This window comes from Microcaecilia unicolor, chromosome 7, assembly GCF_901765095.1.
Source record: "Microcaecilia unicolor chromosome 7, aMicUni1.1, whole genome shotgun sequence".
Taxonomy (NCBI): Eukaryota; Metazoa; Chordata; class Amphibia; order Gymnophiona; family Siphonopidae; genus Microcaecilia; species Microcaecilia unicolor.
In genome coordinates, this window is record NC_044037.1 from 245,052,383 (window position 1) to 245,065,798 (window position 13,416).

General features: G+C 47.4%; 1 protein-coding gene across 1 annotated transcript in view; it reads right to left on the reverse strand.

Moving 5' to 3' along the window:
* Positions 1–13,416, reverse strand: part of PKP4 (plakophilin 4) — a gene marked incomplete in the record, with an annotated part of 553,440 nt that overhangs the window by 466,500 nt on the left and 73,524 nt on the right. Inside the window, 1 exon segment of the mRNA XM_030210570.1 lies at positions 10,086–10,222. Within this exon segment, the coding sequence (XP_030066430.1) occupies positions 10,086–10,214 (129 nt within the window).

Consider the following 13,416-nt stretch of genomic DNA (forward strand, 5'->3'; position numbering starts at 1 on the left):
TCTCCTATTAATCAACATTAGTCAAGGGTTAAATCCTCCTTCTAGTGTCATATCATTAAAGTTTTAAATTAACAGCAAAGAAGTATACAAGATCATGCCACAATGCACAAGATTTTATGATTAAGATAGTACTGTACACCAGGCTGTCAAATGACTCAAAAAGTTTGTAAATTTGAATTCTTCAGAATTCTCTCAAAGACTTTTGTGACAGCTACCATAGAAACTTTTAAAACAGAATTTTATTCCCCAGTTTTTTTTTTAATTGAATAAGATATTACCATTTAAAGCTCAAGAAATAAAGAGATGCTACATTTATGTTCTTGATCTGAAAATGCGAGTAGAAAAAAAATTTGGTGATTGGAAATGCAGTGTTAATTAAAATGAGTTCTCATAATTAAATAATACAGCACTTATCATAGTTTTAATCCTGGTAAATCTTAACACTATGTGTCGTATCATTCATACCAAGCACTAACATTTGGAGCCAAGATTTACTACCCAGTTACAATTAGTCTGCATTTTGTACATCTGTTCCTTTCAGTTTCAGTAGAAATGTGCATTTTTTTCTGCTAACAGTAGAAGAGTTGTTAAGCCTTTGAAAGGAACAGAAGAAGGCTTGTTGCCAAGGTGTGGCAGCTTCAATTTTCTTATGAATCAAGGATTACTTCAAGTATATGTGTTTAATATAAGGAAGGTGCAGGCAGGTGCTGTACAGTATACCAGCCTTCTTGGTTCAGGGGACTAAAATAAATTACCATCTTGGGAAAACGTCTGATCCGGGCATTCTGCCATACAGGAAGGGTGTGAACACTGGAATTCATGCACAGTCATTTATATGGATGTAGATGTCCAAACATAAGGAACCTACACAATTACAAAATATTTAAAATATCGTATGATAACAGACAAGCTAATGTTTAACATTTCCCAATGATTCACTAAAAGTTCACAGTGCTGAACTGTTAAAGACAAAAAGAACCTGTCCAGAAAACCTGGGAACATTTAACAAAACATTAACCATCTTTAGCTTCAGAACACTGTTTAGTGCCTGTACCCTCTGGCCTCTTCTAAAGAACATGTCCACAATATAAATTCTGCTTCCAGTAAACATTTCAGCAGCACAGGAATAGAAAGTGCTGTACAAGAGACCCACAATTCCTAGGCCCTTTTTACTATGAATGGGAAAATCAGACCTGGCAACACAGATGGCAGGCTCTCAAACAAATCCAAAGATATATAAACATGTAACTACTTTACAAGTTCTACAATGCTGTAACATGTGTATATTTCGGATACTGTTTTATGTTACCCTATCATATGTGCAGCGCTGCATACGCCTTGTAGCGCTATAGAAATGCTAAATAGTAGTAGTAGTATCACTGGGTTTCAGTTTGCAATTTCCAAGTCTCCGAGAAGTTCTGAGTGAAGAGGACATTTCTGTGGGTAAGTGACAATTTTATCCTGTGCTTGGTAACTTAAAGATTGGGTTTAAAAGAGGAACTGTAGGATATTGATAAACACAGAGCTTTAATTTAAAAAAAAAAAAAAAAGCAAACTATTAGCTACAGTCTCCATAACCTTTTCCCTATAGTTTTAAAGCTTGAATTTTCTGCCACAGCATTAACAGATAGTCTCTAGAAGTCACAGTAGGGCCTAGTTCAGTCCTCATTCCCACCACCCTCCCCAACTATTCTTTTATAGTCAATTATTCTAATTAGGCCAAGAGGGGAGTTTTCATTAGAGTCTAAATTACATTTAATTCGTTTCTGAGAAACAAACAGTAAATAAATTACAAATTACACCAATCTTGAGGCTCCTTTATATTCATCTGATATCCCTAGTACCTTAAGAATTTTTAATTAAACAACTCTATAATACTAAGATGCAGACAGAACTCCAGCAGCGAGAGGGGTGCTATCCAGTCTTTTGCATTGAGTGTCACATGTATGATTATCTCCCAGTTGGTGAGAGGTCCTGTGTGTGCGTGATGCAAAGAGCTCTTAGCTCTCAGAGAACGAGTCTGTTCTCTTGATAGTAAAGTAGCAGACTTTGAGAAGCTGAGGAAAACAGAGAGGTACATAGAGCAGGCCTACAGGGATGTTGTAGAGAAGTCCCACCTCCAATCTAACAGCCCCTGTGCTGCATAGGAGATGGGAGGTTTTCTAAAAGGAGAGCATCACCCTGGTGCAGCTGGAAGAAATCCTGTATGAAGGACCAGCACACCAGGGGATGCAATATCCTCTCGCACCGAGGATGTGTCTCCAGGTGCTTCTGCCCAGAAGAGGAGGGTTAGGACAGCTGTTGTAGTTGGTGATTTGATTATTAGGTATATGGATAGCTGGGTGGCAGGTGGACATGAGGATCGCCTGGTCACCTGCCTGCCTGGTGCGAAGGTGGCAGAACTCACGCATTACCTAGATAGGATTTTAGATAGTGCTGGGAAGGAGCCGGCTGTCTTGGTACATGTGGGTACCAGTGACAAAGGAAAATGTGGGAGAGAGGCTCTGGAAGACAAATTTAGGTTCTTAGGTAGCAAGCACAAATCCAGAACCTCTAGGGTAGCATTTTCCTAAGTACTATTCATTCCACATGCAGGGCCCAAGAGACAGGCAGAGCTCTGGAGTCTCAATGCGTGGATGATGCAATAGTGCAGGAAGGAGGGTTTTAGATTTGTAAGGAACTGGGCAACACTCTGGGGAAAGGGGAGCCTATTCTGGAAGGATGGGCTCCATCTTAACCAACGTAGGAACAGGTTGCTGGCATCGGCATTTAAGGGAAAATTAGGTTCTTACCTTGGTAATTTTCTTTCCTTTAGTCATAGCAGATGAAGCCATTACATATGGGTTATGTCCATCAACCAGCAGGGAAGATAGAGAGCACTCAAACTTTCACAGTGCCCTCTTGGCCAGCTAGCTCCACTGCCTCTTCAGTATTTGAAGCTTCCAAAGCAGTATGGTAAACCGCAATGGGAATCACAAGAGCTTTCCTCACAGCGAACGATGGCCCATCACAAGGGCATGAACTCATAAAGGAGGGAATGCACATCCTCCTGGAGGGAATAAACTCATCCTCCTATTTATAGAACTGGAGGGGAACACACGCGCCTCCTGGAGAGAATCAACACATCCTCCAAAAAAAAACATGCTGGAGGGAATGAACACATCCTCCTAAATTTAAACTGAACATGAATCCTGAAGATTGTTTTCCAACTTTCTCCCAAGGAAGGAACTTCAGGAAATTAGAACAGAACCTGAAAAACAGATTCACAGCATACAGACAATCATACAGGGAGGGCTCATGGCTTCATCTGCTATGACTAAAGGAAAGAAAATTACCAAGGTAAGAACCTAATTTTCCCTTCCTTGTCATCAAGCAGATGAAGCCATTACGTATGGGATGTAACAAAGCAATCCCTAGATAGGGTGGGAACAAGCCACACCACGCGCTAGCACTTGTGCACCAAAACGCGCATCCCTCCTGGCAGCCACATCCAGCCTGTAATGTCGGGCAAAGGAGAGCTTAGAAGCCCATGTTGCTGCACTGCATATCTCTTGAAGAGAGAGTGCTCCAGTTTCAGCCCAAGAGGGAGAAATCGCTCTAGTAGAATGTGCCTTAAAGGCTACAGGCGGAACCCTGCCGGCCAGCAGATAAGCTGAAAAGATAGTTTCTTTGAGCCAGCGGGCAATAGTGGCTTTAGACGCTGGAGACCCTCTGCGAGAACCGGATAGCAAAACAAACAGATGATCAGAAGTCCTGAAAGAGTTAGTAACTCGCAGATACTGCAGCAGAGTCCTGTGCACATCCAAAAGGTGCAGCTCCCCAAAAGATTCTGGAAACTCTTCCTCTGAAAAAGAGGGCAAGAAAATAGGCTGGTTTAGGTGAAAGGCTGAAACCACCTTAGGCATAAAGGAAGGCACGGTCCGAACCGTGACTCCGGACTCTGAAAATTGCAGAAATGGGTCTCTACAGGACAGCGCCTGGAGCTCTGACACCCGTCTCATCGAGGTAATGGCCACCAGAAAAACGGCCTTCAGTGTCAAATCTTTCTCCGATGCTCGCCGAAGCGGCTCAAAAGGAGATGCCTGCAGGGTTTTCAAAACTAGCCCCAGGTTCCAAGCTGGGCAGGGTGCTCGCACTGGAGGTCGGAGCCGAAGCACCCCTCTAAGAAACCGTGCCACATCTGGGTGAGCAGCCAAAGACACGCCTTCCACCTTACCACGAAGGGAGGCCAACGCTGCCACCTGCACCCGCAGGGAATTATAGGCCAAGCCTTTTTGTACACCTTCCTGCAAAAAGTCCAGAATCGGCGAGACAGGAGCCCGCACTGGAGCAATGGCTCTGGAAGCACACCAAAAATCAAACAGGCACCAAATCCTGGCATAAGCCACGGAAGTGGAACGCTTGCGGGCTTGCAGGAGAGTGGAAATAACTTTATTGGAATAACCTTTATCCCTCAATTGCGCCCTCTCAATAGCCATGCCGTAAGACCAAAGCGGCCGGCATCCTCCATGGCTATCGGTCCCTGAGGCAACAGGTTCGGTACCGGGGCGATGAGGACCACTTCTCCTGGGTGCAGCCGAATCCACAAGAGCAGGCGCCCTATCAAGGGCCATGGGGGAAACAGATAAAGTAGACCCGGAGGCCAGGGTTGAGCCAAGGCATCCAACCCCGCCGAGCGAGGATCTCTCCGTCTGCTGAAGAAGCACGGGACTTTGGTATTGGCACTTGTCGCCATTAGATCCATCACGGGCTTGCCCCATTTGGCACAAATCTGCAGGAAAACTTCGTCTGCCAGATTCCATTCTGCTGGATCGATCTGATGCCTGCTCAGATAATCGGCCTGCACATTGCTCTGACCTGCAATATGAGCTGCCGACAGACACTGAAGATGCAGCTCGGCCCAGTGGCAAATCAGTTCGGCCTGCGCGGCTAGTGCTCTGCACCTTGTTCCGCCTTGTCGATTTATATAGGCCACCGTTGTCGTGTTGTCCGACATCACTCTGACAGCCAATCCTTCCAGGGTCACTTGAAAGGCCAGAAGCGCCTGAAACACCGCTTTCAACTCTAGGCGGTTGATGGACCACTCCGACTCCTCGGGTGTCCATAGACCCTGGGCATGCTTCCCCTTGCAGTGTGCGCCCCAGCCCTTCAGGCTGGCATCTGTTACCACCAGGCACAAAACGGGGAGCGTCAGCGGCATTCCTCGCCGCAGCATGCTGTCCGAGAGCCACCACTCCATGCTGAGTCGGGCCATAGGGAGCCAAGTAAGTCTGCATTGGTAATCCTGAGAAATAGTAGACCATCTCCGGAGTAGGGAATACTGTAGAGGTCTCAGGTGCGCTCTCGCCCAGGGTACCACTTCCATCGTGGCAGTCATCGATCCCAGCAGCTGGACAATGTCCCAAGCTCGCGGGCGGGGCATCCTCAGGAGCAGACGGACCTGATTCTGAAGCTTACACCGCCTTAGCTCGGGTAGGAACACATAGCCCGAGACTGTGTCGAACCTGGCCCCCCAAAACTCTAGAGATTGTGAAGGGGACTGGTGACTTTTGGCCATATTGACGACCCAGCCTAGAGATTGCAGTACTGAGACCACTCTGGCTGTAGCTTGTAAGCTCTCTGTTGCAGAGTCTGCTCTGATGAGCCAGTCGTCTAGGTACGGGTGAACCCTGATACCTTCTCGCCTGAGAAAAGCAGCTACTACCACCATTACCTTCAAAAAGGTTCGGGGAGCTGTGGCGAGGCCAAAAGGCAAGGCCCTGAACTGGAAATGTTTTCCCAACACCGCAAACCTCAGAAACTTCTGGTGCGGGGGCCAAATTGGTATGTGCAAGTAAGCTTCTTTCAGGTCTAGAGACGTGAGAAACTCTCCTGGCTGAACCGCCGCAATGACGGAGCGCAGGGATTCCATGTGGAAATGCCGCACTCTCAGGGACTTGTTCACTTCTTTTAAGTCCAGAATAGGGCGAAAGGACCCACCTTTTCGCGGCACCACAAAGTAGATGGAGTATCGGCCGCAGCCTTGCTCGGCGGGAGGCACCGGGGTCACTGCCCCTAACTGAATCAGACCTTGTAAAGTCTCCTCCACCGCCGCCCGTTTGACGGCAGAACCGCATCGGGACTCCACAAACACGTCTCTTACTGGGGCGTTGAATTCTATTCTGTATCCATCTCTGATCAGGTCCAGAACCCACTGATCTGAGGAAATCTTGGCCCACTCCTCGACAAAGAGGGAAAGCCGTCCTCCGATGACAGGCATCGAGGAGAGGGCCGGCGCACCATCATCGAGAGGGTCGCCCCTGAACTCCAGGTCTTGAGCCACCGGCTGCAGAACACTTGTCCAAGCGAAAGGAGTTCCTCTGCTTACCACGGGCACGTGAAGTGAACCCAGCAGAACGCCCCGGGCGGTACCTTCTAGCTTCACGGAAGCGAGGTCTGTACGAGGAGTGGACCGCCTGGCCCTTGGAGGAAGGCCTCTGCCTATCTTCGGGCAAGCGCTGGGGTTTTGGATCACCCAGGCCTTTCACAATTTTCTCTAACTCCTCACCAAATAGGAGAAGTCCTTGAAAAGGCAACTTCACCAACCTTTGCTTAGAGGCCATGTCCGCTGCCCAGTGTCGTAGCCACAGACGACGGCGAGCCGCCACTGCTACTGCCATTTGTTTAGCCGAAGCTCTGACAAGGTCATAAAGGGCATCAGCCAGAAAGGACAAGGCCACCTCCATCCGCGGAGCCACATCCAAGAAGGGCTCCGCTCCATCTCCGGGCTCAGCCACTGCCTGTTGCAGCCAAGCTAGGCAGGCTCTCACAGCATAACAGCTGCATGCAGACGCCCGAACAGTGAGACCTGCAATTTCAAAGGACCGTTTCAGCGCTGTTTCCAGCCTACGGTCTTGAACATCCTTCAGGGCAACACCTCCTTCAACAGGGAGGGTAGTTCTCTTTGTCACCGCAGTGACTAGGGCATCCACTGTAGGCATTTGAAAACGAGCCATATGTCCCTCACGCAGAGGGTATAACTGCCCCATAGCCCTGGAAACTCTCAAAGGTCCCTTGGGGTCAGCCCACTGAGTCGAAACAAGCTCTAGGATGGAGTCATGCAAAGGGAAGGCCCGAGCAGCTTTCTTGGTACTAGCCATCCTGGGATTACCCGAGGAGGCCATGCCACTGTCAGGATCTTCAATCGAGAGGGCCTGCAGGGTATCTGAAATAAGTGCTGGCAGCTCATCACGGTGGAAAATCCTCACCGCGGAGGGATCATCCAGATCCTGTGGTAAATCCGCACCTGACTCTGGTTCCTCAGACCAAGAATGTCTGTCAGAGTTCGCCGAATCCTCACACCCCGACCACGGGGGAGGGAAAAAGGTGCACCACAATCTGAAGGGGAATTAACCCTTCTGCGCTTATCTTTAGGCCAAGCATCCGGGAAAAAAGCCTCACTGGGCAGTCCTAGGCCAGAATCCATCGGGGGGGGGGGGGGGGGGGGGCAATCAGAGGAGCCTCAGGCGACCCTTGAGGGAGGGCTCTTTTCATCATGTATGCTTTATGCAGCAAAAGCACAAAATCCGGGGAGAAAATCTCACCCTGGGCACCCAAATCCTGTCCGGTGCTAGCCACTCCTGAAATAACCTCATCTCGAGGTGCCCCACCCGGCTCAGGTCTCTCCGTGTCCACGGAGGCCGCGCCATGCGGTGTAAGCAAAATGGCGCCTGCTGCCAGCTCAGAGCGGGAAGAAACATCGCTCGCCATGCTCGGGCCGGCTCCTACGCCAATACAGCACGATTTACAGAGCCCTGCTGCTGATTTGCGCTTGCCACAAGTGGAACAGCGCTTTACATTGTCCGCAGCCATCGCCAAAAAACGGCAGTAAAATCCAAAATGGCGGTTCGCGCCAAAATCACCCCGATCGCGGGCCCACCCCGGAGGAGTTGGAAAACACTCTTACCTCAAAGGATCTAGTGTACAACTACGATCCTGCTGAAAATCAGGTCAAAAACCTCTGTTCCAGCGTCTCTGCGTTTAAAAACGCGACGCGACTTTTTTTTTTTTTTTTTTTTAAGCTGTGAGGAAAGCAGAGGTATTGAAGACTCCGGAGGCTCAAATGAGTGGGAAAGGCAGGAAAAGGGCGAACCTATATGCCTGCATCCACTGTTGGTGGGTAAGGACAGGGAAAGCAAGGCAATATGTCCACATCCACAGAGGTATGGGTAAGGCAGGGAAAGGGCTAACCTATGTGCCTTTAAAGTGAAGCTGCTATAGCCTCCAACACCCCGGTTAACAACTGGCAAGCCAGGAACCACCTCCCGGCAGATTTTTCTGGAGCTCGAACAAGCTGCAGCCACCCTGCTAAGGGAGATAGAGAATACTGAAGAGGCAGTGGAGCTAGCTGGCCAAGAGGGCACTGTGAAAGTTTGAGTGCTCTCTATCTCCCCTGCTGGTTGATGGACATAACCCATACGTAATGGCTTCATCTGCTTGATGACAAGGAAAAGCTTATTTTCACTTATTTTCTAAGTACAGGGCCATGACTATTTGATGAAAGAATTTACAGCAAAGCTGAGAAGCTCCAAATTGCATAAAACCCTAGATTGATAAAAACCATTACAATAGTAGGCACTCCTAACTCATAGACATAGGGCATTCAGCACCCCCAATACTGAACTCTTTCATTCTCTCTGGAGGTGGATGGGGAAAGAAGGCGGAATGTGCCATTTAGTTTAAGATGTTAATTTTGACATGTATCACATTTTATACAGGTCTCCCACAGTATTTGGGTAACTTATTGATTCCTTATTATCCCAGACTCTGAATGGTCTTGGTATACCATCTTTGTCTAGAGCAACACTGGATTCTCCTAGAGAATTAACTTTTTTTTTTTTTTTTAAACCAAGCACCAGCCATGTGGAACTTTTTGCCACAACATCTAGGATTAAAGCCTAGTTTAGATAGTTTTAAAAAGAAGTATAAAACCTAATCTTTTCTCATTAGCCTTTTCAGGTCCTCAGCAAAATCATGGATCCAAAAGGACTATAGAACTATATATGGGTTAATGCCATTGTATTTTTCCCTTGTACAGTTTGTAACAGTTATTTCTGTATTACTTGTAACGTTAATATTTTTATTATATTGATGAACTGAAGCTTTTGTAAACCGCTCTGTTTGTTCTTGATAGACGGACGGTATATTAAAGAGAATAAAATCAACTGAAGGTACTACTTTTTTTTTTTTTTTTTTTACTTAGATCTGTGCCTGCAGGCTCTGATATCAAATTTTAAGAGCATTAAAATATCTCCCTTTACACATCTGTTGCTCTTCTGCTGCAGTGTTCTTCAGCTCCTCCTGTGCTCAATGCTCCTCCCCTAGGTGCCCCTCAAAAGGTCTTCTCTGCAGGACATCTACATACCTAGAATTCCTTTGGATATGACCAATTCAAGATGCATTTACTCAGTTTCTGCAGTTTTATCCACCCAGCTTTAGCAATCTATGAGGACCATTGTAAACCTCGCCTTTAATCTGTGAATTTCCTTGCTCGGGTTGGGGGGGGGGGGAGATGTTAGAGAAACCATTGCTTCATGGTTATTCATCATAAAAAGATTCTTAAAATCAGGAGGTGGTGTGTTACAAAGTCCTGACAACAGTTGGAACGCCAGTATTTTTTCTTCTACATCAAGTAATCTTGTTCAAATTAGTAAATTCCACTTGCAGAAAAATCCATCATTAAAAACTAGATGTATGGTTATCAGACTAATTCTAGGAACCATCTTTATAGTTTCAACCTGATGATCACTATATTCTTCAAAATGAACACACTACGCATAAAAGATGAAATGTAAAAGTGTTACTTTGCTTCATTTACTTAAATATATTTTATTAGAAAAACTGATAAAAAATGGCAAAGACACAAAATTAAATTCAATCTTCCATAAGAAAAACATCAACCAAAAATATACAACTGCATTATACCCAGAAGCAAACAGCATCCTTGAAACTCTGCAGAATAAATCTGATTTTACAGTAAATTCCAACTCTGAGAGGGAGGGGCTTCATTTACTTTTAAAACCGATCAGAAGAGATGAAAATAGTACCTGCTCTTTAACAGAAGCTAATATAGTAGTTGCAGTGGCCTCGGGCTCCATGCCTGGAACTGTGGATGCTTCCTGGATGGTCTGTGGTATCACTTCCTCCACCAATGGGACCTGCTCTGGAGCTGGCATTTCTGCTGCTACAAGAAATATTCGATTATAGCTACTTATATTTTTTCAGGATTATTTTTTTCATAGCAATATATAACAAAAATGGCATTTTTATTGATCAAGAATATTTGTCAAGCAGTGAAACAGAATACTTCAGAACATGTCTGACTATTTAACAATTATGGCTATTTTAAGGTTAAATAAACAAGGTGAAATATCTAACCTGCTAATTTCCTTTCCTTGAGTCCTGATAGACAAGTCCAGACCAGTGTGCTGTATCCCTTCCCATCCAGCAGATGGAGGCACAAACATTTCAGTGACATTATCAGAATAAGAAGTGATACAGATCTAGAACTTGCCAGTATTCTATTGACAAAGCAGATCTGAAACTGAGCAATATAGATTAGTCAAAGTCCTATCCCAGCATACAGAACCACTGTACAGCAGATCAGTCTCTCAGGATTCTTCCAGGGAGAACTATAAAGGAAGACTGGCTATCTGTGGTGAATATTTACTATAGTGTAACTATGGAGCCAGAATTCAAAGAGGTAAGATACCTGGACCAGACAGATGATGGCACCCTATGAACTAAGTACCAGGGTGAAGAAATAGCAATACTGTTTCACACTGCTACCAAAACAAAAAAACACAAACTCCTAAACTAAGATAAGAGAAACTGTCTCTGAACTCATCAGGAACAACCCAGCGAACCCCAATTTACAGCCGGGCCTTCCTGACAGCATTTTTTCTCAGTCTTCTAGAGCAGGTCCTGGGCTGGTCTAGCAGGACACAAGAAAAGAAAATTAGTAGGGAACAACATTTCACTTTTATCATGCTAGACCAGTCCAGATAAGTGGGATATACCAAAGCTTCAAGGTTCACTGCAGGAGGAAGACAGGAAAATAGAACAGCATTCATCTGGAACTAGCGAGCAAGCCAGCTGAAAGTTAACCTTAGGACAAAGAAAGCTAGATACCTCAAGGAAAGAATCTGGGGAGCATCCACCAGGCACCAATCGGGAAGCGCTAACGGCATTCCTCGCCGCAGCATGCTGTCTGAGAGCCACCACTCCATACTGAGTCAGGCTGCAGGGAGCCACATGAGTCTGCATTGATAATCCTGAGATATTGGAGACCATCGTTGAAGCAGGGAACACTGCAGAGGTCTCAGGTGCGCTCTCACCCATGGCACCACTTCTAAGGTGGCCGTCATCGACCACAACAGCTGGGCAATGTCCCAAGCTCGCGGGCGAGGCATCCTCAGGAGCAGACGGACCTGGTTCTGAAGCTTGCACCGCCTTTGCTCGGGTAGGAATACATACCCCGAGGCTGTGTCGAACCGGACCCCCAAATATTCTAGAGACTGAGAGGGGGTCAGGTGACGTTTGGCTATATTGACGACCCAACCCAGAGATTGCAGTACTGAGACCACTCTGGCTGTAACATGACGACTCTCTTCTGCAGAATCCGCTCTGATGAGCCAGTCGTCTAGGTATGGGTGAACCCTGATACCCTCTCACCTGAGAAAGGCAGCTACTACCACCATTACCTTTGAAAAGGTTCGGGGAGCTGTGGCGAGGCCAAAAGGCAAGGCCCGAAACTGGAAATGTTTTCCCATCACCGCAAAACGCAGAAACCTCTGATGCGGGGGCCAAATTGGTATGTGCAAGTAAGCTTCTTTCAGGTCCAGAGATGTGAGAAACCTCTCCTGGCTGTACCACCGCAATGACGGAGCGCAGGATTTCCATGTGAAAATGCCACACTCTCAGAGACTTGTTGACTTCTTTTAAGTCTAGGAATGGCCGAAAAAACCCTCCTTTTCTCGGCGCCACAAAATAAATGGAGTAACGGCCAGAGCCGAGCTCGGCGGGAGGCACCGGGCACACCACCCCTAGGTGAATCAAGCCTTGTAAGGTCTCCTCTACCGCTGCCCATTTGGCATCAGAACCGCATCGGGACTCCACAAACACGTCTCTTATCGGGGCATTGAATTCTATTCTGTAGCCATCTCTGATCAGGTCCAAGATCCACTGATCTGAGGAAATCTTGGCCCACTCCTCGTGAAAGAGGGAAAGTTGTCCTCCTATAATAGGGAGCGAGGAGAGGGCCGGCGCACCATCATTGAGAGGGTCGCCCTTGAACTCCAGGCCTTGAGCCAGCTGCTGCGGAACGCTTGTCCAAGCAAAAAGAGTTCCTCTGCTGAAAACAGGCACAAGAAGTGAACCCAGCAGAACGTCCCGGGCGGTACCTTCGAGCTTCTCTGAAGCGAGGTCTATAAGAGGAGGGAACCGCCTGACCCATGGAGTAAGCGCTGGGGTATAGCATCCCCCAGGCCTTTAACAATGATCTCCAACTCCTCACCAAATAGAAGGCCTCGAAAGGGCAACTTCACCAACCTTTGCTTAAAGGCCATGTCAGCCGCCCAATGCCGTAGCCACAACAGGCGGCGAGCTGCCACCGCCACCTGTTTAGCCAAAGCTCTGACCAGATCATAAAGGGCGCCAGCCAAGAAAGACAAGGCCGATTCCATCTGCGGTGCCACCTCCGCAAGGGGCTCCGCTCCATCTCCGGGCTGTTCCACTGCCTGTTGTAACCAAGCAAGGCAGGCTCATGCAGCGTAACAGCTGCATGCAGATGCCCGTAAGGATAGGCCTGAAATCTTAAAGGACCGCTTTATAGCTGATTCAAGGCGTCAATCCTGCATGTCCTTCAGGGCAACTCCTCCTTCAACCGGGAGGGTAGTTCTCTTTGTCACAGCTGTGACTAGGGCATCCACTTTAGGCACAGCTAGGCGCACCAAATTCTCCTCACTTAGAGGGTATAATTGCCCCATAGCCCTGGAAACTTTCAAAGGTCCCTCGGGGTCAGCCCATTGAGCCAAAATAAGCTCTTGGATGGAGTCATGCAAAGGAAAGGCTCGAGCAGGCTTTTTGGTACTAGCCATCCTAGGATTCACAGAGGAGGCTGTGCCACTGGCAGGGTCCTCAATAGAGAGAGCCTGCAGGGCATCAGAAATAAGCGCTGGCAGCTCATCACGGTGGAAAATCCTCACCGCGGAGGGATCGTCCAGATCCTGAGTCACTTCTGCACCAGACTCTGGCTCCTCAGACCATGAAGGCCTGCCATAGTCCTCCGAATCCTCGCAGCCCGACCATGGGGGGGAAAATGGAGGTGCAGCACTCTCTGAAGGGGAATGAGCCCTTCTGCGCTTCATATTCTGCCAA